The 25,801-nt window shown below is 41.0% G+C and overlaps 7 protein-coding genes across 10 annotated transcripts in view; 4 read left to right on the top strand and 3 right to left on the bottom strand.

The window, feature by feature from the left end:
- The first annotated feature begins 595 nt into the window (after positions 1–595).
- On the top strand, positions 596–2,001 carry LOC104815981 (auxin-responsive protein IAA4-like). The gene is made up of 3 exons (XM_010544614.2): positions 596–936; positions 1,034–1,336; positions 1,457–2,001. The coding sequence occupies exons 1-3, from the start codon at positions 737–739 to the stop codon at positions 1,530–1,532; spliced, it is 579 nt and encodes a 192-aa protein (XP_010542916.1). The 5' UTR covers positions 596–736; the 3' UTR covers positions 1,533–2,001.
- Positions 2,002–2,144: 143 nt separating this feature from the next.
- LOC104815982 (pentatricopeptide repeat-containing protein At4g02750-like) lies at positions 2,145–5,304 on the bottom strand. 2 transcript variants are annotated; one of them, XM_010544617.2, is made up of 3 exons: positions 3,138–5,304; positions 3,004–3,064; positions 2,145–2,772 (listed from the first exon to the last, which is right to left on the bottom strand). In XM_010544617.2, the coding sequence occupies exon 1, from the start codon at positions 5,237–5,239 to the stop codon at positions 3,284–3,286; it is 1,956 nt and encodes a 651-aa protein (XP_010542919.1). In that variant the 5' UTR covers positions 5,240–5,304; the 3' UTR covers positions 2,145–2,772; positions 3,004–3,064; positions 3,138–3,283. The 2 variants fall into 2 exon arrangements, with proteins under 2 accessions (XP_010542919.1, XP_010542918.1); XM_010544616.2 differs by having other exon boundaries at positions 3,004–5,304.
- A 431-nt stretch (positions 5,305–5,735) lies between these two features.
- On the bottom strand, positions 5,736–12,515 carry LOC104815980 (alpha-mannosidase I MNS4). 2 transcript variants are annotated; one of them, XM_010544613.2, is made up of 17 exons: positions 12,195–12,515; positions 11,319–11,438; positions 11,131–11,223; positions 10,613–10,699; positions 10,214–10,304; positions 9,703–9,758; positions 9,403–9,475; positions 9,001–9,110; positions 8,495–8,545; positions 7,950–8,038; positions 7,776–7,857; positions 7,573–7,686; positions 7,307–7,386; positions 6,943–7,078; positions 6,772–6,842; positions 6,405–6,570; positions 5,736–6,253 (listed from the first exon to the last, which is right to left on the bottom strand). In XM_010544613.2, exons 1-17 carry the CDS (start codon positions 12,366–12,368, stop codon positions 5,966–5,968), a joined length of 1,881 nt encoding a protein of 626 aa, XP_010542915.1. In that variant the 5' UTR covers positions 12,369–12,515; the 3' UTR covers positions 5,736–5,965. The 2 variants fall into 2 exon arrangements, with proteins under 2 accessions (XP_010542915.1, XP_010542914.1); XM_010544612.2 differs by having other exon boundaries at positions 6,405–6,663; positions 12,195–12,514.
- A 252-nt stretch (positions 12,516–12,767) lies between these two features.
- Positions 12,768–15,725, bottom strand: LOC104815979 (rRNA-processing protein EFG1-like). 2 transcript variants are annotated; one of them, XM_010544611.2, is made up of 8 exons: positions 15,472–15,725; positions 14,909–15,038; positions 14,682–14,809; positions 14,409–14,547; positions 14,082–14,196; positions 13,687–13,750; positions 13,175–13,429; positions 12,768–13,084 (listed from the first exon to the last, which is right to left on the bottom strand). In XM_010544611.2, the coding sequence occupies exons 1-8, from the start codon at positions 15,622–15,624 to the stop codon at positions 13,079–13,081; spliced, it is 990 nt and encodes a 329-aa protein (XP_010542913.1). In that variant the 5' UTR covers positions 15,625–15,725; the 3' UTR covers positions 12,768–13,078. The 2 variants fall into 2 exon arrangements, with proteins under 2 accessions (XP_010542913.1, XP_010542912.1); XM_010544610.2 differs by lacking the exon at positions 12,768–13,084 and having other exon boundaries at positions 13,098–13,429.
- A 78-nt stretch (positions 15,726–15,803) lies between these two features.
- LOC104815978 (basic proline-rich protein) lies at positions 15,804–16,494 on the top strand. The gene has a single exon (XM_010544609.2). The coding sequence runs from the start codon at positions 15,939–15,941 to the stop codon at positions 16,437–16,439; it is 501 nt and encodes a 166-aa protein (XP_010542911.1). The 5' UTR covers positions 15,804–15,938; the 3' UTR covers positions 16,440–16,494.
- A 1,886-nt stretch (positions 16,495–18,380) lies between these two features.
- LOC104815977 (FT-interacting protein 1) lies at positions 18,381–21,719 on the top strand. The gene is given in 3 exon segments (XM_010544608.1): positions 18,381–19,027; positions 19,029–20,790; positions 20,828–21,719. Coding segments are annotated over 3 exon segments (2,997 nt in total). The 5' UTR covers positions 18,381–18,530; the 3' UTR covers positions 21,566–21,719.
- Positions 21,720–22,539: 820 nt separating this feature from the next.
- Positions 22,540–25,801, top strand: part of LOC104815976 — a 6,048-nt gene continuing 2,786 nt past the window's right edge. Inside the window, exons 1-8 of the mRNA XM_010544606.1 lie at positions 22,540–22,814; positions 23,384–23,542; positions 23,683–23,799; positions 23,882–23,966; positions 24,293–24,401; positions 24,492–24,559; positions 24,679–24,804; positions 24,883–25,765. Of these exons, the coding sequence (XP_010542908.1) occupies positions 22,726–22,814; positions 23,384–23,542; positions 23,683–23,799; positions 23,882–23,966; positions 24,293–24,401; positions 24,492–24,559; positions 24,679–24,804; positions 24,883–25,765 (1,636 nt within the window). The 5' untranslated portion in view covers positions 22,540–22,725. The remainder of the gene's footprint in view (positions 22,815–23,383; positions 23,543–23,682; positions 23,800–23,881; positions 23,967–24,292; positions 24,402–24,491; positions 24,560–24,678; positions 24,805–24,882; positions 25,766–25,801) is intronic.

Here is a 25,801-nt window from a genome sequence, read left to right as displayed (position 1 = left end):
TTGGGGGATGAACCTTTGGAAGATTCTTTGTCGTATTTCTTCCAAAATCACAAGATGGGACAGATCGTATTCCAAATAATATAATCTTGATTTAACAAAAAACATCAGTGAAATGTCTACGTTTCTGTGAATTGAGGAAGAATGATACGAAAAGAGAGAGAGAGAGAGAGAGAGAGAGAGAGAGAGAGAGAGAGAGAGAGAGAGAGGTGAGAGAGAGAGAGAGGTGACATATGCATATGGCAGACCACAGGTAAATGCATGCAACACCCCACAAAGCTCAATGTAGTGAGAGAAGCACCCCATAATATCAATAACTCTAGGATTCGACGGTCACGATTTCACAAGATCGAGATCATCGTGACCGTCCATTTAGAAAGGAAGTAATCTTCGCAAATAGTGGGCACAACCCGAGACAGTGTCCTACAAATGTCCCTGCCTCAAAGTTGCTGCCGCAGCTGCCGACACCTTAGCTTGCCTTTTGTCCCTTCTTTTCGGTTTTTTCATTTTTTTTCTCTCTAATGAACCGAATGGCCTTCTCTTTATCTCCCTACCTCTTTCTTATGTCCTATAAAATACTACCCTCCACAAACCCTCATCTCGTCACCAACTAGTCTCTCTCTCTCCCTCTCTCTCTCTCTGAAGGAAAGAACAACTTGAAGGAACTGCAGAAAGCTTGGCTTCTTCTGCATTTCTAAGGAAAACCCAGAAGAGAAACGACTTCTTTCTCTGGTGTGAAATGGATAGAGGTGGTGTTTATGAGAATGATGAGTTTGTTAACCTAAAGGCCACTGAGCTGAGGTTGGGATTGCCAGGGACGGATGATGGATGCGAGGAAAACGAAAGGATGTCTTGTGTAAAAAGCAACAAGAGAGCTTTACCTGATACTAAGAAGGAGACTGCATCAACAGGAAAGACCGAAACCTCCCCTCCCCCAAAGTAAGCACAAGAATCTCATCCTTTGCAGCTGATTTCTCTGGATGAACTCTGTCTTGATCGGAGTTCTTTTCTTTTTTTTTTCTTTTTTTTTTTGCAGGGTTCATATAGTTGGTTGGCCACCGGTTCGAGCCCACAGGAAGAACAGCCTTCAGCCAAAGAAAAATGAGAGCGAGGGTCAAGGGATCTACGTGAAAGTAAGCATGGACGGTGTGCCGTACCTGAGGAAGATAGATCTGACGATGTACAAGGGATACCCAGAACTGCTGAAAGCCCTTGAGAGCATGTTTAGATTTTCTGCGGGAGAGTACTTGGAAAGAGAAGGATACAAAGGCTCAGACTTTGTACCAACTTATGAAGACAAAGACAGTGACTGGATGCTCGTAGGGGACGTTCCTTGGGAGTAAGTGTCCTTTTTCTGTCACACCCAAAATAGAGACAAAATCACTAAATCTTCAAAAAGATTGGTAGGTGGAATTTGGATGTGTTCATTTGCTTATGGGTTGGTGTGGTGTTGCTGCAGGATGTTTGTGTCATCATGCCAGAGGCTAAGGATCATGAAAGGATCTGAAGCCAGGGGTTTGGGTTGCGGTGTATGAGAAATACCGCCAAAAGCCCTGCAGAGAAAAAACAGAGAGAAGAGTGAGAAGAGTCATCTCTGATGAAGAAGAGAAAGCTCTGACTGCTCGGGTTCTCGGGCAAGACATGCATGCATTTGAATCCAGAACATAGACTTACCTCATCAGTAAATTCATGTCCTGGTCTCAGATTTGAATTCTTCTTCTGATGGTAACACCAAAAGTTAGAGAACCATGTTTACTGGTTTTAAGCAAATGTGAGATACAAAATGTATTTGGTTATGCTCTATTGCTAATCCCATAAGACAGGACTAGCTGGAGAGAAGAGGGCATGGCTTGTCCTAATCTTGGCTTTGGCTATGTATAACAAAGTGTATTATAGAAAAGTTCTAATCTATAACAGTGTGTGTCTGAAAGATATCTGCGTTCTCAACGAACTCAGAATTCCATGTACTACACATTCCAATTTTTTCTCTCCTGTTGCTTTCAATATCTGTGTAAGAACTTCTGTAATGCATCAGCATACTTTTACTTTTCTCTTCCAAGAAAATCAACATTAAATCGAGACAGTAAGCTAGAAACTGTACAAACTGTCAATCATGTAGTAAACAGCAGATGGATCTGAGATCTAAGATCTGTCTGGATTTTAAGTTGGGGGACAGTAACAAGAGCAATGATGTAATCCAAATAAACATTGAAGCAAGTTTCAGTCCAAAACTCCAAATAACACTGCTGGTGTTAGTATCTTCTCTAAACACTACTTTAGTCAGTGATTCTCATACAAGATGGCTCAGAGATAACCAAACTACTTGCAGATAAACAGGGGAAAGAGAGAGATGGCTATGAAGTAATTTCTTGGATTCTAGTCTCTTTTCCTTAGACTATAGCTGTTTCACAGATAAAAGAACCCGAAAGAAAAATAATTAACTATTGGGAAATCTTATCGAGCAATGAGAAGATTTTTGGGGCCTTGTTTATGTTTGCATTATAAATAGTTTGATTCGGGATAAAGGATAAGATACTCTGGTCCCCCACAATTTAAACAAGTAAATCTACTGACTGGCTGGCTTGTCCTCAACTACCACTTAAAATAATATCAACTTGCAATAACTTAAACATTAAAAATTTCTCGAGACTCAGAAATCTGTTAGAGATGCTATAGGTTCATTGAACTTTGGTTTCCTAAAACAAAAGCTTGCCTTAAGATTCTTTGGTCTAGAGGCATATTCTTTCTTCTTCCTATGTGCTAGAAAATTTAGTCCTGCGTAGAAGATGAGTTCATGTTACTTTGAAAGTGGGAAAATGAAGGAAGCTGAACAACACATGCTAAATTCATTGGCTTAACTGAAGAAGAACATCGTTCACAGTCAAAGAAACGCATTTAAGAATGTTTAGAAGAAAAAACAATGGATGAAGAATGGACATGTCACATATTGATGCATGCCGACAAGATATCAACTGTTTCATGGTATTAAGAAAGCATAAAACTTACTTGAATGTTCCACGAGCTCTATTTTCTGGGAACTCCATACATGCACAACAGCATCAATGATCTACAAGATGGTTAAAAATATGGTTTCTACCTCAAAATTAGAATATGAAACAGAGAAAAAAAAAAGATGAAACCTCAAATTAGTCTGGAGGAGACGAAGTTTCCAAAAGAGTAACGATGATATCAATAAAGCATAGCAATAACACTTGCTTGTAGTAGAATTCCACTTCCTTGTTCAGTGTCAAATTCGGTTCATCCACCATCCGAGACATATTTTTTGCTAAGAAAAGGAGAAAAATTCTCCTTTTTTTATGCCGTCCGTGTCCCATAGGAATTTCATATCATTGCCAAGCAAAGCCAAGATGGTGCATAAGCCTTCAGTATCGACATGTGATGTATCTCCCATCACAAACTCATGAATTCTACCTCCTAGTTCAATCCAGCTTGAACCTCTACTCTTTTTGACCCTATGTTCTTTGATCATAGTTCTCATCTTCGCAACCCCATCCCACCTGCCCTTAGCAGCATAGATATTCGACAGGAGAATATAATTTCCTGAATTCTCAGGCTCAATTTTGAACAGTTCAGCAGCTGCTATTTCTGCCAATTCAACGTTGCCACAAACCCTACAAGCAGCAAGCAACGCCCCCCAAACAACTGCGTGAGGCACCATTGGCATACTACATATCATATCATATGCTTCTTGAAGCAACCCAGCACGGCCAAGAAGATCTACGATGCATGCATAGTGTTTTCCCGATGGTTGGATTCTGCATTCATCTTTCATCTGCTTGAAATACTCTCTCCCTTCATCAACAAGGCCTCCATGGTTACACGCTGTTAAAACCCCAAGAAATGATACACCATCAGGGGCTATTTTTGCCTTCACCATCTCATCGAACATGGAAATGGCTTCGCGACACAACCCATGATTAGCAAGAGCTTGAATCATCGTAGTGTAACATAGTAGATCCTTTTTATGAACCATACTGAACAGTTGCCTTGCCTTTTCAACGCTTCCGCATTTCGCGTACATATCAATCAAACTGGTCACTATCTGCAAGTTGGAAAAAGCAGAAGGTCCTAAGAATTCCAAGACCATAGATTCTGCTTTACTTATAATCCCTAACTGGGAACAAGCTGAAATGACTCCCAATATAAACGTTTCATCTGGCTTTATGCCCTTTTCTTTGAATTGTGCGTAAAGTTTCAAAGCTTCACCTGGTTTTCCATTCCGAGCATACCCTTCAATCATAATGGACCAAGAGACAAGATTCTTTTGCGGCATTTGATCAAATAATGACCTCGCAGTATCAACATCACCAGCTTTCATATACCCATCTATCATTATAGACCAAGATGCGACAGTCCTGTTTGGCATTTTCTCGAAGAACTCTTTCGCAGCATCTATATTCCCAGCACGACAAAACCCAGAAACCATCAAATTCCATGAACCGGAATCAGGTACTGGCATTGAATCAAAGATTTTACGAACAGCAACCATATCACCAGCATCAATATACCCCGAGATCACCACATTGAAAGAAGCTGCATCTCTTTTAGGCATTCTATGGAAAAGACCGCTCGCCTCTAGCATTTTCCCATCTTTGATATACCCAGAAATCAAGCTCGTCCATGAGATAACATTCTTTTCAGGCATCGCATCAAACAATTCACGCGCGATATCTATTCTTCCATTATTTCCGAAACCTGCAATCATCGAATTCCAAGAGACAGTATCTTTTTCATCCATTTCATCAAATAATCTCCTTGCGGTATCAACTTTACCAAATCGCATGAAAGCATCAAGCAATGCATTTTGGACGACCAAATCAAGACCGAGACCCGTCTTCCACAGAAATCCACAAAGAGCCTCCCCATTTTCCACTCTCCCTTCCCGCGCTAAAGCCTTGAGAACCGAAGCAACTGTGAAATTCAAGGGTGCCACTGAATCCATTAGCATCCTCCGAAACAAATGAAAAGCTTCCAGATACTGACGATTCTCGACATACCCGTGAATCAGAGCCGTCCAGAGAAAGGGGTTTGGGTCAGGAATTCCATCAAACAGCTTACGGGCATCATCTGTGGCGCCGAATCGACTGTAGATTCTGATGAGTTTGTTGAGGATAATGTCCGAGGAACAGATGGAACCGTCGATGATAAGAAGGGCGTTTAGAGATTTCAGGGACTTCAGACACTGGATTTTGTCGAGAAGTTGCACAAGAGAGCGATTCATGTCGTCTCAGTGTCTCACCAATTCTCATGCCGCCGATGGCAGCAAAAATACAAAAAGCCAACGAATTTGTTTTTCCTTCATACGACAACCAAATTAAAATATATTGATTTATTTATAAAACGCATAATTAGAAATACATGTTTTACACGTTTAAATTGTACTTTACTTCATTTATATTCCATCTGGTTTTATTTTTCGATTTTGTATTCATTTTTATTTCATTCGATTTTAATATTTAAATCGAATTTGATTAATTTAAAATTAAAACATTATATCAATTTGATGTTGAAAGATATATAATTTAACTCAATTATATATATATATGAATACCGAAGTGAAATATATCCTTCGTCAAACGTGACGGATTGAAATGTATAATTTGGTTGCAATGTTGCATGGTACAATAAGCATAGGTTCATTATAAAAAAAAATATAGACTTTTCCTATAAATCGTCTTTGATTTTAAAAAAAAATGTAATAATACTACTCATAAAAGAAAATGAAAAATTCTATCTTCATTTCCTAAACGTTTCATAAATAAAATCGTAAGACCGCCTACAAGACATTAGCGTTTACTTCAGAAGCGGAAGAACTCTGACTCCGCCGCAGCCGCAGCTCCTCCCAGACTCTGCTGAATCGTCGACGAACGAAAACCCGACATCGTTTTTAGGGATTTAAATCAGAATCGAGGTCGAAAATGTCAAAACAGAGAGTTTCAAAGACAGCCTAGAGCGTTGGATCTTCTGTTGAATCAGTTTCAGACTCCAACAAGGTCAGTTCTTCATCAGTTGTCTGGCCATTGTCGCTGCTGCCAGAGACTGCCACGATAGGTTCAGGCTGCGCCGACAATGCTGCTTCTTCAGGGTTCGTCTTATCGATGGTTTGGTCGGAGATCAAAACCATCGAGCGGCCGGGTTTCGCAGGGGTTGTCGATACATCTTCCTGAGGTATTCTCTCCAGGAAAAGATGCGATAATCCATACTTCTGGGCATGTGTTAGTGCTGGACATACTCCCTGAAACCGCACCACAAGATTTCATCACCCGCATCGAAATTTTATGCCATTATTCCAATGAAAAACCCGAATACCAGAAAAATTGAAAAAAAGATCAATGTTCTTTGGAACTTCAAATAAGGAGGAGAAGAACAAGTTTGATGATACCGACCTTAATCAAACCGGTGATTGGGGAAGGCTCTTGATAAGGATATTGCAATGGGATACTATTCCCGAATCCGTTTCCAGATATTTTACTACTATCGTTACTATCTTGGGTGCTGGCCGAGGATATGTTGGCCGCTGGATATTGTTCCTCTTTCCCCGCAGCATTGCTCCTACAGTAAGAGCCAAAGTAAGAGCAGTGTTCCCTGACTAGAGATATCTGTGGCGTCATCGGTAGTAGATGGCCTTCCGTGGTGAAAATATACCTGCCGATAATATATATATATATGTAAGAATGCTAGAAGAGATTAGAGAGAAAGAAAAGGTAAGATGATGATAACTAGGTAACATGAATGAGATAGAGAGATTCGTACTGGTACGGGCCATTTTCAACGCGGTTATCTGGGCCAACGGCCAAGTCGAAGAGTAGCCACAGATACTTTACCTGCAACGTTTTTGTTAAGAAATCGGCTGTTAAAAAGTCAATAGAAATATGGATTCTTACTGTTTCTGCAAGGAATGTGAAATGAAACAAGGTTACTTACTGTTTCTGCGAGGAAAAAGCTCTCCATGTGATCTTCTTGCTTGTGAAATTCCACATCTGTGATGTGACAATATCCGCAAGGACATCTTGCTCCGTATTGCAAGCTAGTGACAAAGTCGCGTCCAGCATCAAGATACCTGTGGACAAAGATATATATTTTACTTCCCTAATCCAGTTGGCGGAACAAAACAGTTGGAACGGAAACTGTGTTTCGTAATTCAGCAATGTAGTCATATCGTCAGAACCAATTGATCTGAAATACTTATAAGGATCCTTGACTGTCAGGGCAGAGTTTCTCTATATCAGAGAGGATTATATTGTCAAAAGCAAAGAGTTTTGAGAAAAGCTAGGAGTAAATCGGTGACCTGGGGTCTCTTGTAGCTTTGTACAGCCAATATGTGCTTTCGATTAATTCCGGCCGCAAAGGATAACTCTTTTGCCCATGCTGTAAGAAAAATGAAGGTCAGTTATGAAGTTGCAATGCAACGATGCCATCATGACATGAATTCAACCAATTGCCAAAGAAGTTGTTTACACCAAACATTCTCGTGTGCTTTACCTGTGGATACTCCGTAATAGTTTAAAGATCTTGTGTAGAAAATTGGGAATAGAGAGGACTTGATAAGGATACCTGGACACTGAGTGTAGCGAGATTAAAACCCTCAGGAGTGAAACCGTATCGTCTCCAGACGCTAAAGAAGGCAGTGTGAGTTCTGATTGCTGGATCAATATCTCCAGCTAAAACCTTAGGGGGAATAATAGTTACAACGCGATGTTGCTTAATTCTCGTCGACAGAAATTTTCAACTTATAAATTGCGAATGTGATGATGAACCTGAAGTCCTGGCCAAAAAGCCTGAAGACTGTTGAACAATGGCCAGACAATAGCTGCAGAATCCATATTGACCTCTACGTACCTACAGGAATATTTAAGACATTGGTCATGTAAGGAGTCTAAGGACTGCATGTGCGTGTTCCAAACAACAAAGGAAAGGATGCAGAAGGTTACCAAGGATCCTTGTGAAGGTATTGCATGACAGCTCCATAAGCTTCTTGAAACATGTACAAATATTCCTCATCTCCAAATAAAATATAAGCCTGCAATAGTGCCATTATAGATGAACAAGTGGGGCACCAAGAAATAGCTCAAGTTTCATCTAGGTTCGAAAACAGTGTCTTCGGTTATGGTCCTCAGGTTTGAGGCACGTAGTGTTATATCCCAATTTTTTGAAGCTATATCATCTTCTACAGTATGAAGAATGGGTTAAGCTCAGCTTCTCATTGACAGATAGAACTTATTATTGGACCAACAACTGTGTTAACAGGTTCCACATCATACTGACAATATAAATTTAGATATAGGGTTAAGCTCAATATAAACTTAGTGTTATCCCAATTTTTGAAGCTATATCGTCTTCTACAGTGTGAAGAATAGGTTAAGCTCAGCTTCTCATTGACTGATAGAACTTAATATTGGACCAACAATGACTGTGTTAACAGGTTCCACATCATACTGACAATATAAATTTAGATATAGGGAGGATTCTTGCTAACCTTGAGGAGATACTCATAGAACGAATCAATACTTGTTCCTATCCCAGCATCCTGTAAATTAAACGAACTGCTATTCAGAGTTTGGGTGATAAAGGACATTCTATAAGGTTTTAAGACAAAGAATACAACCAAGTCACAGTTAGAAGGGCACTTCCAGATGCAACAACACTTATGATGAACTAAAACCAGTTTCATAGATACATATGGCAAAGAGGCGTGGGACAACACAATAGCGAGATATACATAGTCTTAGACAGTACTATAAAGGTAGAGGGACAACAGAATCGATAACTCAGACATTGATTTTGTTAGGAAATGGCTATCTTCCGACTGTGTTGGAAGAGTGGCGCCTTCATACAAGTATTAAAACCCAAAAATCCTCAGCCACAAATAGGAAGGACATTAAAGCATCCCATTGTGCTTCAAAGAAAAAAACATCCATAAGAAAATTGCTTAGATGTTGGCATTCATAAACTGTGTTACATCAAGATGGTAATTGAGGTTACCTTTTGTGTCCATTCACCTGTAAATACATTGATGTGGGCACCAACCAAGTCGAGATTTGAACGGCGGGCCCATAGTCCCCTTACTGCATTCTTTGCAACTTGTTCGAAAACTTCAATTTTTGTGAAGATGGCAAGGCCAAATATGAGCAGGCAGATGCAAAAGACAAATGAAAAACATCAATGCTACATCTCTTATGGAAATCAATATACAAATAACTCTAGACCCCAAATGATGGAAAGCAAAGAGACAAAAATATGTGGAATCAACCTTAAACATAAAAATGGTATATAATATAAATGCACACAGCAGGTACTAATAGATTTATCAAGAAGAATGCGTTCAGCACTAAATTTGTTTTAAGAACATAATAGCAACTAGCAAAGTTCAATCAGCTCACTCACCAGGATCATTTGTCAAACGGCTGAGAACACCGAATTCTAACGTCAGAGTACCACCCCCAGCAGTTGATGTTATCTGAACAACCGTTAACACATGTAAATTCTTAAGCCTATATTCGAGATATGAACCAAAGATAGTATAATAAAGTGGAACTGTACAGTCCATTCTGCACGCCTTTAAATTCAACACCAAAAGCTAATCGGAAACTTGGCATCTCGATTCTTGTGTAATTCAATTGCTTCATGACAAGTATAGAGCAATAAATATGAAACCTAGAAGAGGAAGTCAGCAAGATGTTTTGCCTTGCTTTCATGTTTGTCAACACCATGCATCAAATTGACAGATCCAAATGGAATTCCTGCAAATAAATAGGCAGAACAGGTGATGAAGAGGTGATAAGACAAACTCAACAAATGTTCCTTGATTAACTGTTCCCTTTGCAGTTAAGCTTCCCACGGGAGATAAAAAACACGGCAGCGAACTCAAGGTGCTATAGTTCAATTTTCAACAAGCAGAAATAGCTAACAGCATATAATAGCCAATCACCAATCTGTTTCACATATCTCATAGCACTCCTCCTTATTTGACTTGTAAATAATAAGCAAATATAGCATTTGCTCATACTCTATTGTATCATCTCAAATGATGAAGTAGGGTTTCTATAATAGCATCACATCTGAAAGATGTTCACGTCATTTTCACATGTTAAAAAAATTCCATGGCATACATATGGATACAGAATTCAGAAAGTGAAAAGGAGATTCAATACATACTATGAGCAAACATCCTAAAAGGTGGAGACTAAAAGCATACCGGTGGGTGTATCAAATGCAGGTAACATTCTCCGTGCCAAATCCTCTGCCAAGACTAGTAATTCGTTGTCATAAGATGGAATTCGCATGCCCTGTAGTCAAATTAGATGCAAATCAAACCTGTGGAGCACAAGACGTTTTAACAAGGAAATCTGTTTGATTTGGTAGGTAGATAAGAAGGTCAAGATGAACAGGATTCAGCAAGATGAGTTGAGCGATGAGCTAAAAACTTTAAAGTTGATGGGAAAATGTAACACATTAAAATAGGTCCAAAAGATAATCTCCCTACTTCCAGCAGAAGAATGTACAAATATTTTTTACCCCTTGGATGCAACTTGAATTACAAAATTCCTGAGATGAGATAACCCGAGAAAATTTATAGGTAAATAGGTTCTAGTACCGTTGCATAATCACTTGCTATCAAATGGGCAGAAAGTAAACCGCCAAGGACTCGGATGCTAGTCTCAAACACAGACACAGTTTTATTCTGCAGATGAAAACGTACATCAGTAAAATGACTATTGATAATAAGAAGAAAGTTTGACCAAAAGGCGTAGAAGAGAAAACACCATACAAGCAATGCAAAACATACAGAAACTTCAGTAACTGTGAGAGGCTTATCCACCCCAAAAACCATACACGTATCTTTTTGTAATACTTCAAGTAACCTTGAGATACTGTCCATCCACAACTACCAGAAAAGACCACAGCTAAACTAATTTTTCAAGTTGACTCCAAGATGTCACACACTCTGCTTATTACATGAGGTAAACTATGAAATTTCAAGTGGCAGAGAATAAAATAACCCAAAGTTCTTCTCAAAGCTATATATATGAAGCAAGATTGTTTCCACAAGATAATACACCGAGTTAAGAACTCCTTCCAGCGGGAGAAAAGGTAGAAAAAATCATTACTCACTATATTAAACTGAAGATTTTTACCAATCCATTCAACAGAGGAAGTGAAGTTTGCTCGGTCACCAAGTAAAGCTAATGTGTCCAGTGAATCAATCTGTGAGAAGTTCACAACAGGCAACAATGTTAGATGTTACACCAAACTGTCAATTCAAATGGAACTTGTAAAGAGAACATCATATTACGCTCTACCAGAGTCAAGGCATAACCCCCCAAAGTATCTTCTCCTTCGCATGATAGGGGCTTCAGCTCATCGAGCGGAAATGCATGCTTCATGTACCCATCAAATGAATGATAGAACATCTCACGAACCTAAAGCATCCAAAAGTTCAGTGTTTTTTCTCTCATCCAGAGGATGATGACACAAGCTCTTGAAAGAGAAGAATCGGAAAATAACATAAAAAGGTGCCAGCAGTTGATGCAATCATAATAGAACATTAAACTAATTGGCACAAACAATTGAATCGACTAGATCAATGTCAAAAAACAGAGGTCTACCAAACTTGCCCTTGATCAAGCACCGTTGGTTAAGATATTAAGCAAGCTTAGCAAAACTTTTTTATTCTGCTGCTTCTTGCAAGCAAACCCATCAAATTAAGCATTTCAAGCCGTAGAACAGTAAGGGAAAGATACTCCAATTTCACGAGCTGCCTACCCACAGTCATCTCCAAGGCCGAATCAATTTCTTATCCCCCCCCCCCACAGCATTTCGCACAAACTGGCAAAACCCGACTCTCCCCATCCCATATTTGAAGCTCAGAAGACAAAAGAAAATGTTGTTTCGACAGGTTTTGCGACAAAACCCTCATCTCTCTATTGAATCTGAATAATTAGCGTTCAAAAACGGGTCCTCAAGCTCCAAAGCTCAACGAATCAACTGGGTAAAATCAAATTTTCGGAGATGGACAGATCGACGAAACAACGTTGGGAACAAGCGGAACCAATGTCAACCCGGTACAGCCCAAGTGCCGGAAACTAAATTCATCGATGCGGATCGGCGTGAGAGACGAAGAGCAGAAAACGAAACGGAAGAAATCGAGATCTGACGGGGTTTCGCGGACAAGTTACCTCGTCCCTGAGGAGTTTGGCTTCCTCATGCGTAACACCAACGGCGACAACACCATGGTCGAGAAGAAGGGAGATGAAGATGGCACAGAGAAGCCATCTGGATTTATCTTCCATCAGAATCTTCTTCTTCTTCCTCAGATGGAATGTGTAAACCAGTGGATTGGTGGGAGACATTTTGCTTATGTTTTTTTTTTGGAACTAAAATTTTTGGTGTCGAATCTCAGGCATCCCTGAATCTATCGTCCCGGGCTTCCGGAGTGTTCGACTCACTCTCGCCCCCACCCGCTTCACCTCTGCAATGGACTCCGACAAAATTTTAGTCGTAAGAATTAGATTGTGGTGTGGAAAACAATTTATTAGCATAACATTAAAAAAACTTTAATTCAAAAATTCAAATTTATCTTATTAACACGAGAAATTATGATCTTTATCAATTTATCCGATTTAAAACATATCTATAATGATGATTTACACTAAACAACATATATTAGTATAATTATAGAGATCGAAAAATTATTAGAATTCTAAAAAAATGGGAGGATTTTGTTTTATGTTTTAGAGGCAGAAAGATACTTTTGATAATTAAAAAAAACGACACCCTGTTTCTGCCCAAAGTTTAGGGGTTTATATGATTTGTTTGGAACCAAAAAAACAACAACAAAGGCACATCTCAATTTCAAGACCGACCACATTAAAAAAAAAAGCAAATAATATATGCATTGGAGAATAATCCCAAAGTACAAGGCCTACTTTCTTGCCAACTCCCCCCGCCCCCCCTGGAGAATTTGATTGAAGTAGGGCTTTCCACTGTGTGTTAGGACCTTCTTGGTGTCTCTGTCAAATGTTGGAATGAGTTCCAGTTTTCATCATGTTCATGTTCATGTTCATGCCTGCAACAAAATCCAAAGAGATTGCTTTCCAAGTACCCATTTTGTTTCAACACAACATTATTATCATTGAACGAGAAAGTGTGATCTGACCTGTTGCTTCTTCTTCTTAGGTCTTCTCTTCCTCCTCGGTTTCTGGGCATCAGAATTTGAGCTCAGGTTGCTACTGTGGCTCGTCCGGGAACCCGAGGAGGCGGCCCTTGCATTATGCGAAGACTCGCCTCTGCTGTGTGAAGAGTTGTTGGAAGTTGGTATCCCGTTCCTCTGGCCATATGAATTTTTCCTTGACGACGTCGAGGCAGATCTTGATCGGGGTGGTGGCATTAAAGCCCTTGCAGAATTTTGCTTCTGCCATAAAGGTATTGAGTTCAGAAAGCCGAGTGGCAACAATAAATTTTCGAAATTTGTGTCCCGGGGCAAGAAAAGATGCCAACTTTCTTTAGGCCTATTCATTCTCCACAAACAACCCATTAGATTCTAACAATTTGACGTGATTACGTTTCTGTGCACTTCAGAAATTTCAGTTTTACTGAATCGGCATTAGTACCTTTGATATTGTTGTATTCATGAAAAAAAAAAATTTGATATTGTACTTAGCAACATACCTGATTCCTTTCATCACTGGACATGCCAGACGTTGCTCTGCCAGAAGCACTAGAAGCCGGCTCCCTGAGAAAACATGGGCAATGGTCAGTGTTAGGGGTGGGCGTTTCGGGATTCGGTTCAGTTCGGGATCCTCTTTGTCGGGTAAGTAGTTATCAAAGAAGCGGTTTCACAGACTAAACTATGACCAAAGAATTCTGAGCAAAAACTTCCAGTTTGAGAGGACGGAAGTTCGTTCTTATTATATGAATCGCAGCTAATCACCAAACAGAGGTGAAACACATTTCCATCTTGCTGATTTTTTTTTATCGACTCATGGAATCGACTAATAAAGTTAACAGCGACATCTTAATCATATTACCAACTAATGAAAGTATTCCACCTTAACAAGGCGTACCTTGTGCTTTTATCGGTCCACTCATCATCAGCATCCGCTTCATCACTTGAACTTCCATTGAGAAAGAAATCATCATCACTCAAATCCAAGAGCCCATCATCTTCACTCCCCGTCTCTGTATTGTCAACAGTAAAATAATTTAACATGATGCATATGAGCAGCATCTTTGAAGGATTTACAGAATGTAAAAGGTGCATTTACAAGAAACTATTCAGGATGAAAGACTTTGAAAGTACACAAACTGCCACATACATCTGTTTTCACATAGGAAGTTCTAGGAAAACGGATGACAGAAACCAAACAAGTAAATCAACAGATAAGAAGTACCTTCCAAATCTTTCCCACTGGCAGAAGCAGCAATCATATTGGCCTTGATCTGCTTCCGCAGTTTATTTCTCCGCTCAGTCAGTTCTGAATCATCCCCACCAGTAAATAGAGAGACATATTTCTCAATTTTGGGGAAAAACTGCAATTTGCCACAGTAAAAACTCAGCAACAAACAATTTCAACCAACTCATTTTATCCTCTGATTCGGAACTTTATCAGAGAACAGAGATACTAGTGTACTGTTTGGAGAAAAGCCCGAGAAAGGGAGCTTACCCTAACATACTCGAGGTCCTCTTTGAGTTTAGAAAGCTGCTCAGCTATCTCAGTGTCCTGGACATGACCAGATGAAGCACGTTGCAGTTTCTCAAGGCGTCTTATTCCCCTTTCAATCTTTCTCCTCTCTACACAAAGCAATTTCTATTTTACATGTTGATGTAAATGCAAATCCAATAGTGCGACGACAAGACAAAAAAGCGGATGCATTGAGATCACAATCTTACCAAAAAACTTTATCTTTCTGTTCCGGAGGAATATTTTACGTTCCACAGCAAGACGGGTATGGATGTCTTGCTGCCTCTTAAGGTCTTCTAACTTCTTTTCCTGAGCTACTCTTACTTCAGGAGGAAGATCCTAGAGACATTGTACGCAAAGTGAAAAGGTGTCGTATACCAATTTCCATAAACCAAATGTTCAGAAACTAAAAGCCATCAAATTCATTTGAAAACGCCATTGATAAGTAAGCTCGCACGCTTCTAAGTGATCGTTACAGTTGTAGCTCACATCACAAGCACGTATGGTCGTATAAAATACCAATCCAAATATCAGATTGTATCTCATCTTTCTACCATTCCACAGATTAAAGCATCGCTACATAATACTCTGCGACCGAATTTTTCCCAGGAAAGCTGCACGGCAATAAACTCCTCAGACACAGAACAAGTACTGATACCACCATAGGCCCACTCAAAAAATAACGAGAGGAGATAAAAAAATTGAACAAAGATCGACCCTAAACCCCAACTTCGAAGCTTCCCAAGTAGAGAAAGAAAGAGTAAGAGCATACTTTACGAAGCATGCGCTCGATGGAGCGAATCTGGTTCTTAAGAGAGACATTCTTAGGCTTCTTCTCCACGCCCAAGCCCTTAGATCTCCGACTGCTTCCCGCCGTATTCTTCCGTTCCGCCACCCTCCGCTTACCGTAGCCTCCATGCGCCATCGCCGAAAAGCGCCGGAGGTTTTTCTTCTTTTTTTCCCCCCAAACCGAAGAGAAATTAGGGATTTTTTCCCCTAACAATTAGGTGTTTCGTTTATTCATTTTTTTCGTGAATATTTCTCAGCCTCACATATTAGTTCGGGCACAGTCAAAAAAAAAACTGAAGATCACAAAACGCTGCGTTTTGACCAACACTCGCACTTGCGGACACGTGTTCTTTAGCTACAAGGTGACGTGTCAATCGTCCATGAACACGTCTCACCATTGAACGCCACGTGTCACTATTACTTGCTCGCCTTAAGCTCAGCCGGAGAAAGATGAACAGGACAGAACAGAAGAGGAGGAAAATGTTGCAGAGTAGTTCCTTTGTCTCCGCAAATCTCATGAGAGGCTCGTTGTTGCTATGGTCCTTCAAGCCATGCAGAAGAAGTTTGATCACAGCGACGAGTTCAGTTTCCTGCTCTTCTCGGTCACAGGGGAAATGCTTCACGAAAGTTAACCGAACCGGCCCACCGGAATTCCCCGGCGGAGCCTCGCCGGAGGAGTTACCGTCACCGGAATTTACAGTTATACCCTCGGATCCTCCGCCGCTTGGGCCGCCGGAGAATCCCGGCCCGGAGCTTCCGTTCCCACCATCGCCATCCCCGCCAATGCCGGATACCCCGAACGTCCCATTTCCTCCGCCGGGGATGCCACCTGACGTGATGCCGCCGGAGTGGGAGCCGCATCGACCGCCGGAGATAGTTCCTCCTCCCGGAGTTCCGCCGGACGGTTTGCCGCCGGGAATCGACCCGCCTAAGGGTCCTTTTGTAATATAGAAACTCTGTGATCCTAGTTCTGAATAAATTTAAGAACACCACTGTGTTCTGCATAGTGTGGATGTTGCCAGAAACCAAATAAAAAAAAAACATGAGAGAGAAAATCTTCATGACAATGATCCCGAATGAGGGCAATATTGTCATTTTAAAAGAAACAGTAGAATAAGGATGGGCCTGAGAGGGTGGAAGGATCGTATCCGATATTAAGGCCCAAATCAAAGAAACTTTTTGAGACATTATAATTTAGGCAAAATCGCAGATTTGCAAAAATTTTAAATAAATAAAAATTTTTAAATTATAAAATTTCTATATAAATATCTAAACTATAAAAATATTCATAATTTTTAAAAAAATTCCAATAAAACTAAAAAATAAAAATTTATTGTAAACATTTTAATAAATATTGTTTAATTTGAAAAATTTTCAAAAATTTGGATAATTTTATAAAAATTTTGAAAAAATTAATATTTATATAAAAAATTTATAATTCAGATATTTATTTTAAAATTTTATAAAAATTCAGATATTTATATATAAATAAACTAGTATATATATTTATATATATTTATTTATATATACAATTTTAATGATACATTTTATATATATATAATAGCAGTAGATAAGTATACATATATATACATACGCAGGGCATATAGAAAAGACAAAACACAAGTCTGATTTACCGAGGACAACGAAGTGGGCATCATGTCTAATAGAGTATACTTTTTTTTTTTTTTTTTTTTTTTTTTGCATTTCACGTACCGGAAACCTGAAATTAAATAAAAGCTATTTTCTGGAATAATTTAAATCAAATAAAACTACATTCATTGTTAGAATTTTTTTTTTTTGAGAAAGTTTAAAAAATCTGTAAATATTTAATATTGGATTATAAAGGATACATCTGACAAATGCGCTTTGAGACCTTATTGCTGTTCCAAGTCCATTGTTTGACCTTCCACCGAGGAGTGAGCCCTTTGTCTCACATCATATCCCACCCGCTTTCTCGGCGCGTGCATATTACGCGGTCGTTGTGACGTTGTTATTACATTTTTGTCCATACATTAAAATGTCAAAAACCCCATATATATATATATATAACATCATTCTTGAAATTCTTAATGAAAACTTATATTTAATACAGGATAAAATTTCAATCTTCATAAAAACATTGAATTTATGGAATTACTTCATACTCCATCCTAATGTTATTGGATGTTTTCAAAATAATCCCGAAGACCTTTAACAATTTTTTAAGACATTCATATAAATGTTTGAGATAACTAGGAATATCCTAAATAATTTGCATTCACAAAATTGTTGTCATAAAATTTATTGATTTTTTCTAACATTGGGCATATTATCGTTATATGTAATATAGTATTTTAAAAAATCTATAGATTTTGAAAACTCTGAATTAAAATCAGAAATGACAATCATTCTGAGTTAATAAAGTTCTGAAATTAGAAAGCTTTATGTATATAGAAGTAAATCTAGAGAATTTAAGGATTAAATTTTAATAAATTATAACAGACAATTTTTTAAAAAAAAATTGCATGGATTTAAATTTAAAAATTTTAAAATATAATAATAAACTTGTAAAATTAAAAAGAAAAAAGCAATTTGATTGATTAAAATTTTAATTAAACCTTTTAAATTCAACTCAAAATTGGCTCTAACTTTTTATTATAGAAAAAATGCAAAATAAATAAAAATATTTTCGCGAGTAGGGTTGCATGCAAGCAGTTAAAAGAATGAAGGGTCCCACGAGGCATCAACCGAGCTCTGCCATTGGCAAGTCGTTACACCACGCGCGACATACCCAGCGTGAAACTCGAGGCTCCCTCTCCAACAAAATCTAATTTCGACAAAAAAAAAATAAAAGCAAAAAACAAAATCCCAGTTCTTGGATATAGATTGTCGTGTCAAACACCATAACACCCCTTCTGTCTTTGCACGCTCTCTGCTCCTAACCTCTGCAACTTCATTCTCTCTCTCTCTCTCTCCACTGTCCTTTCACCTTCATCCTATTTTCACTGTCCTCTTTTTCTCTCTCCAGCTCCATTTCCATCTCGTTCTCCAAGCTGTTTGGCCATGACCGGAGACAAAACCGGCGGCGGAAAGGAGAAGCTCGTGGTGGAGGTGGTGGGGGCCCACAACCTCATGCCCAAAGACGGCGAGGGCTCGTCGTCGTCGTTCGTCGAGGTCGAGTTCGAGAACCAGCGGTTACGAACACAGGTCAAGCCCAAGGATCTCAACCCCATCTGGAACGAGAAGCTCGTCTTCCATGTCGCAGACGTCAACGACCTCCCCTACAGAACCCTCGAGGTCAACGTCTTCAACGAGAAACGCTCCTCCAGTAGCAGAAATTTTCTCGGGAAAGTTCGGGTTTCTGGCTCCAGCGTCGCCAAAGAAGGAGAAGCCTTGGTTCAGCTCTACACGCTCGAGAAAAGGAGCCTCTTTTCGCACGTGAGAGGAGAGATCAGTCTCAAGATGTACGTCTCCACGTCGGAGGACGTCGGCGAGGTACCGCGTCGTGTGAACGGTTCTGGTTCAAAGAAGAGCAAGAAGGTTCAGAACTCAAGTGCTTCTTCAGCAGAAACAGACACCGCAGATAGCTGTTCATGACAGCAAGAAAAACGGCGGAGCTCAAAATCACGGCCCAGGACATGCAAAGCTACCGATGGTGCCGAACCCCGGCGAGATCAAGCCAGTCGTCGTTACCACCGTCCCAGCCGGGCCGGCAGTACCGCCGCCAGGACCCGTCTGCGGCGGCGGAGCATTGTCCCTGTTTTCAAACACGACCAGTGAGTTCTCACTTAAAGAGACAAAGCCACGCCTCGGCGGAGGCGGCGGTTTGAGCGCCAAGGACAAGACAAGCTCGACGTACGATCTCGTGGAGCAAATGCAGTATCTTTACATTAGAGTTGTGAAGGCCAAGGATGTCGCTGTTTCCGGAGAAGTCGTGTCGGAAGTCAAACTGGGAAACTACAGGGGAGTGACCAAAAGGGTAAGTTCGAACAGTGTCGAGTGGAACCAAGTCTTCGCGTTTTCGAAAGATTGCATACAGTCATCAGTCGTGGAGGTCTTCGTCAAAGAGGGTAACAGAGACGAGTTCATGGGTCGTGTCTGGTTCGACCTGAGCGAGGTTCCGACACGTGTTCCGCCGGACAGTCCGTTGGCTCCGCAGTGGTACAGGTTGGAGGACAAGAACGGGGACAAGTCTCGCGGCGGAGAACTGATGTTATCAGTTTGGTTCGGAACTCAAGCCGACGAGTCTTTTACCGAAGCTTGGCACTCCAAGGCCGCGAACGTTCACTTCGACGGCCTCTCATCCATCAAATCAAAGGTCTACTTGTCGCCGAAGCTATGGTACTTGAGAGTTTCTGTAATTGAAGCTCAAGACGTTGTTATTGTTGACAAATCCTCTGGAAACATGAAGCTTCCAGATCTTTCTGCCAAACTTCAAGTGGGAAATCAGATTCTTAGGACAGCGATAGCGTCCGCCAGTCCAAACAGAAGCTTCTCGAACCCATACTGGAACGAGGACTTGATGTTTGTCGTTGCCGAGCCGTTTGAAGATTACTTGGCTGTAACAGTGGAGGACCGGTTAGGTGCCATGGGACAAACCGATGCCATTGGGAGGGTTATGATCCCTGTCGCTGCGGTTGAGCGTAGAACCGATGATAAACCGGTGGTTTCGAGATGGTTTAGCCTTGATAACCATAACAATAACCGGTTCGGATCAAGGATCCATCTCCGTATCTCGCTTGATGGAGGGTACCACGTGCTAGACGAGGCGACAGTGTACAGCAGTGATGTCAGACCGACGGTGAAACAGCTGTGGAAGCCTCATGTTGGAGTTCTTGAGATTGGAATTCTCGGAGCCACAGGATTGATGCCGATGAAGGTCAGAGGTGGGACAGGCGGGACGGCTGATGCCTACTGTGTTGCGAAATACGGGCAGAAGTGGGTGAGAACTCGGACTGTGGTCGACAGTTTGTGTCCGAGGTGGAACGAACAGTACACTTGGGAGGTGTCCGATCCTTGCACGGTCGTGACCGTTGGTGTTTTCGACAATTCCCGAGTCGACCGAACAAGTAATTCCCGTGATTCACGAATCGGGAAAGTCAGAATACGTCTGTCCACTCTCGAGACGGATCGTGTGTACACGCACTCGTATCCACTGATCGTGTTGCACAACAATGGCGTAAAGAAGACAGGCGAGATTCACTTAGCGGTAAGATTCTCGAGCGCGAACGCAGTGAACATGTTTCAGATGTATTCCTTACCGTTGCTTCCAAAGATTCATTACATTCAGCCGTTAGGAGTTCACCGTCAGAGATATTTAGCTGTCTGTGTTGCATGTGTTCTTCCTCATGCTGAGACAGATCCTGGATTGCAGACGTTGGGCGGCACGGTTGAGCCGGGCCGAACCACCGCTAGGCCGGGAAGTGGTTGAGTACATGGTCGACCACGACTTGCACGTTTGGAGCATGAGACGTAGCAAAGCTAACTTCTTCCGTGTCGTGAACGTTATCTCTGGTCTGGTCGCGATCGCGAAGTGGCTGGAAGCCATCAGAAGCTGGAGAAGACCGGTGTGTTCGGCCTTGTCCGTGGTCGTGTTCTTGTTCCTTGTCTTGTTCCCTGAGCTCATTCTCCCATGCTTGCTCCTCTGCGTGGCTGCTATTGGCCTTCTGCGTTTCCGGCAGCGTCCGAGGCACCCGCCGCACATGGACGCGCGTGTCTCCCACGCGGACACGGTGTTCCCCGACGAGCTCGACGAGGAGTTCGACACTTTTCCGACAAGCCGAGGCTTCGAGGTGGTGAGGATGAGGTACGACAGGCTCAGGAGCATCGCCGGGAGGATCCAGACGGTGGTCGGTGACGTGGCGACACAGGGGGAGAGGTTGCAAGCGATGCTGAGCTGGCGAGATCCTCGTGCGAGTTTTATATTTGTTGTGTTCTGTCTCTCCGCCTCCGTCGTGTTCTATTTCGTGCCGATGAAGGTCACGGTGGCGGTCGCCGGCATGTATTGGCTGAGACCGCCCCGGTTCCGGCGGAAGCTTCCGTCGCTGGTGCTGAGTTTCTTCAGGAGGTTGCCGTCGAGAGCCGATAGCTTGCTGTAGAAGAAAACGTTGTTGAATCTGTTGGCTTTCACATGAGGGTATTATTGTCTTTTCCTAAGTTTGTATGGTTGGTATAACAAGGCCTGCGTAGACCTCTTCTGTATTGGTTAGGGATAGTTTCGTAATTGGATTACTAATTATATATTCCGCATTTCGTTTAATGTTACACATAACCATCCAATCTCTTAAACGTGGTTCGGCTAACCGGTTTTGAAATAAAGGAACAATAACCGAACCGGTGGAAGCATTGCACCGGATAGCGAACCGGTTATCAACGAAATAACCGAAACGAGTTGTGTCGTAGTTACCAACTTACCATGACAGACAACGTATGCCGTTCTTCGGAAGAGTTGTCTAACTGCTTGTTGTTTTAAAACTTTTATTTCTCCTCTCTTTTTTTCCCTGGTCTCAAGGCTACCAGTCGCACGTAAAACGGTAAATTTCAAAGACACCCCTAATATTATTTGTTATTTCATAATTTATCACCAGTTTTTTTCCTTTTTTCTGATACATTTAAATTTTTGCGTTGGTTCAGATGACATAACAAAAGATAACACTTCAAAAAAATACAGAAATTGAAAAGCATAGACATTCTCAAATGTTTTAGGTCATGTAATTTTAAGTTATAAATTTATTTTCGCTAACAGATTTTTATTGCAGTTTTGTCTAAGAACATAAATAAAGTTATTGAAAAATCAATGTAAGTCATTATTGTAGATTTTTTATATTTCTAACCTAAATGAAAACAAATATTTTCTATCTAAATACAAGGATGGTTATCATGCACTTTATCGTTATTTGGTTGAAACTAAAAGATTGAAGTAGAATGGGTTGCCATTCACTTTCTAGAACATAGGTGTATATTCTGTAAAATACTGAAAAATGGTAACCCAATAATAAATATCAAAAGGTTGTATTTAGAAAATCAATAAAATTGGGCACTGCAATTAGAAGAGAAAAAGGAGATCCTTTAACACCTCGCACTCGCAGACCTTGCGCCATCATCGCCTCTTCTTCCTTTTAGGTTTCTTCGCCTCTCTCATTGAGAGAAAGTTCCAGACGATTACCCAAATATCTTCTCCCCCTCTTCCTTGGTCGCATCTGTGGATTCATTATCGTCTTCTTCGTCTCGTGTATTGTGATGAATTTCGGATTTTGAGATGACGGGACGTGTATGGCCTCACGATCATCCTTCTCTCATGTCGCCGATACCGTCGTTGAAGCCAGCGGCTGATTTCCACCGTCATAGGTCGGCACTTACCTATCGACTGGTGTTTTGAATTGCGGATAGTTTTCGAATCTTTTCATGATTTGCAGCTTCTGAATTGCGGGAAATGAAAATATTTTGCTTGAGTTTAGGCGATCCCATGTTAGATCGAGTAATTAGAATCCTTGTTTAGGAGATCATATCAAATTCTGGATGTTGATTTCGCCTGAATATTGAGAGATTTGATGCCTTAGTTTTGTTTTTCAGCTTCTGATTCCTAATTTTGATGTGGCCTTGCAAACTTTTGATGTGCCGGACTTGGGTACTGGCTTATGCTCAGAAAGACCCACACATCCTATTTTGGGAATTTGAGTTGGAATTAGGTTAGCTTCAGCTGTAGCAAGAGTAGCATATCTTGGAACTTGATCTTGAATGTTTACTTGCTGAATTTCGCTGCGTTGTTCTCGCATTTGTTTAGTTGAATTTACCCGAATAAGCTTTTAGCACTCTGAGCTTTGCATCTTTCTTAGCTAAAGCTGGATGATGAAATCTATTTAAGTTACTGATTTGGTTGGATTACTCTAAACCTGGGTTTGTATATAACTTTTTAGTGGTAGGAGCGTCTTTAGCTTACTTGTTCAGAGGGAAATTTCACCAAAGACCAAGTGTGTTCCAAGGAAACGGTGGGGTGAAAGTAGATGGAACGCTGATTCCTCCTGTGGGACCAGTTGCGAACCAGCGAGAGAAGCAGGACATGGTCTTGTTTCATGGTAATTTTCTTTCTTCAGTTTTGCGTTCCTTAGTGCTTTCACACCTCTTCATTGCGAAACTAGAATATCTTTCTTTGTGATAAGTTTGTAATTCTTTACCCTGATTTTCGATTCTGATGTAGTTGATGTCCCTTTCGCAGGGTTGAGGCAGAGTCATTGCACCATTTATCTGCAACATATTGTCCTCTTGCGCCTCCTCCAAGGTCAACAATTGCAGCAGCTTTTAGTTCCGATGGAAGAACTCTTGCTTCTACACAGTGAGTATTATGTGTCATATCTGGTTGAGGTTAAACAATGTGTTTTGCCCAATGAGGTTCACTCGATTTCTTTTGCTTGTAGTGGTGACCACACCGTAAAGATTATTGACTGTGAAACTGGAACGTGCTTAAAAGTTTTGAGTGGCCATCGGAGGACGCCTTGGGTGGTGAGTTTGAAACTTGTAGCCCGTTTCCCTTACTTTATCGTTTATGTACTCCTTTTTCATGATTAATAGAACATGCTTTTCTCAACAAGTTGTACATTGGTTGACATTCTTCTTGAATGAAATTTGGCTAATGTCTTTGTCAATTTTGTTTGTTGGGTGGGGTACGGGCATCAACAGTCTTATGGTTTCTTATATTGGTATGGCTCTTATGTGGGAAATTCTGGAAACAACTTGAATTGAGGAGTGTTTTTCATAAATCAGATAATTACCTAGCCAGGCTTCTAGCCCACTGCACTTAGGTCTAATGTTGTTAGAGCTATCTACAGGTCAGATTCCACCCGCATCATTCAGATATACTTGCTAGTGGAAGCTTAGATCGTGAGGTGCGCTTATGGAATGCAAAAACTTCAGAGTGCATTAGATTTCATGAGTTCTGTAAGTCTCAGCCATCTTATCATTTTGTTTCTTTTTTTTTCCGTTTTCTGTTTTTTCACAATATTAGTTTTAATCCTCCATTTTTTACAGATCGGCCTATTGCTTCTATTGCATTCCACGCCGAAGGTGAATTGCTTGCTGTTGCAACTGGACATAAGGTGTAATATCTTTCTTAAAATTTTCTTGAACCTCTTATTATTGCAGGTGTCACGTTCCTTCAACCCCTACATGTTTTTGTTTAAAAATCTCACAAAGTGCTGTTCATGATTTGTTCCAGTTGCATATATGGCACTACAACAAGATAGGTGGGGATCCCTCGCCAAGCATTGTGTTGAAGACAAGGCGCTCTTTGAGAGCTGTACACTTCCACCCACACGGGGCTCCATTTCTCTTGACTGCAGAGGTGAGCTGCCCATTAAGAACTCATTTAATTGTTGTTCAACATTTTGAGTTAGCTTACATTTCAAGCTCTGTGTGGCAGGTGAATGACATCGACTCGTCAGATTCCTCAATGACAAGGGCAACATCTCCGGGTTATTTGAGATATCCGCCCCCTGCTATTTTTTTAACCAATACGCATACTGCCAACCGTGCTAGTTTGGAAGCTGAACCAACTCCTGTGCCGTCACCAGTCTTGTCCGTGCCTCCATATTCCATAGATGATCAAAGAATTTCTCAATATTCTACTACTAATGCCACTTCAAGTAGTGCACAAACAGGGTTGCAGAATAATCAAAGAGCTGTGGACAACCGTAGCAGAACAATGTCTCCTCCCTTGTCTACCCCAGCCATTCCTTCTGTTCCATATCGTGTTTTAGAATATTCTGCTGGCAACACATTTACTGCTCGAGCAGGAGCTAGAACCTCTACTACTGTAGCTGATGCCATGGATGTTGATGAAATTCAACCTGTTGGAAGAAACGGAATTCCCAGTCAAGTTTCTAATCAATCAGATTTCATTGAGTTTGGACAGCTTCAGCAGTTATTTCAGTGTGGAGACAGAGCGTGGGAATTGCCTTTCCTGCAAGGATGGTTGATGGCGCAAAGCCATGGTGGTGCTCATTCAGGGGTTCCTCCTAGTGGTAGTAGTGGTCATGGACACTCAGCTCCTAATATGGGCTCTTCGGCATCCTATTTATCGACGGCCAGTCTAGTGGATGCAGTTGCGTCTTTAGAAATCCCAGCTGGTGTTAACTTGTATAGCCTAGCTGGAAGAGGTGTCAGTCGAGACGTAATTTTACATAGGCAGGTCTCAGGATCTGGATTAGCAGAAGGTGTTACCTCCCGTGGCACGCAACTTGATGGAATTGATAGTCAACCTGTGATGAACAGAAGAATCCAGTCTGAACTTGCTAATTCAATTGCTGCCGCCGCCGTAGCGGCGGGGGGGGGGGGACACT

The sequence above is a fragment of the Tarenaya hassleriana genome, unplaced genomic scaffold, assembly GCF_000463585.1.
Source record: "Tarenaya hassleriana unplaced genomic scaffold, ASM46358v1 Cleome24, whole genome shotgun sequence".
Taxonomy (NCBI): domain Eukaryota; kingdom Viridiplantae; phylum Streptophyta; class Magnoliopsida; order Brassicales; family Cleomaceae; genus Tarenaya; species Tarenaya hassleriana.
This window is presented reverse-complemented; position numbering and strand designations above follow the sequence as displayed.

Coding starts and splice junctions, on each gene's coding strand:
- LOC104815981 (XM_010544614.2), top strand. CDS start 737: ATGGATAGAGGTGGTGTTTATGAGAATGATGAGTTTGTTAACCTAAAG. Junction 937..1,033: donor GAAACCTCCCCTCCCCCAAA/GTAAGCACAAGA, acceptor TTTTTTTTGCAG/GGTTCATATAGTTGGTTGGC. Junction 1,337..1,456: donor GTAGGGGACGTTCCTTGGGA/GTAAGTGTCCTT, acceptor GTGTTGCTGCAG/GATGTTTGTGTCATCATGCC.
- LOC104815982 (XM_010544616.2), bottom strand. CDS start 5,239: ATGAATCGCTCTCTTGTGCAACTTCTCGACAAAATCCAGTGTCTGAAG.
- LOC104815980 (XM_010544612.2), bottom strand. CDS start 12,368: ATGTCTCCCACCAATCCACTGGTTTACACATTCCATCTGAGGAAGAAG. Junction 10,700..11,130: donor AAAATCTTCAGTTTAATATA/GTGAGTAATGAT, acceptor TTTCATCTGCAG/AATAAAACTGTGTCTGTGTT. Junction 6,254..6,404: donor CAATCACCGGTTTGATTAAG/GTCGGTATCATC, acceptor GTGCGGTTTCAG/GGAGTATGTCCAGCACTAAC.
- LOC104815979 (XM_010544610.2), bottom strand. CDS start 15,624: ATGGCGCATGGAGGCTACGGTAAGCGGAGGGTGGCGGAACGGAAGAAT. Junction 14,810..14,908: donor CAGAAAGATAAAGTTTTTTG/GTAAGATTGTGA, acceptor TGCTTTGTGTAG/AGAGGAGAAAGATTGAAAGG. Junction 14,197..14,408: donor CAGTGGGAAAGATTTGGAAG/GTACTTCTTATC, acceptor TTGACAATACAG/AGACGGGGAGTGAAGATGAT.
- LOC104815978 (XM_010544609.2), top strand. CDS start 15,939: ATGAACAGGACAGAACAGAAGAGGAGGAAAATGTTGCAGAGTAGTTCC.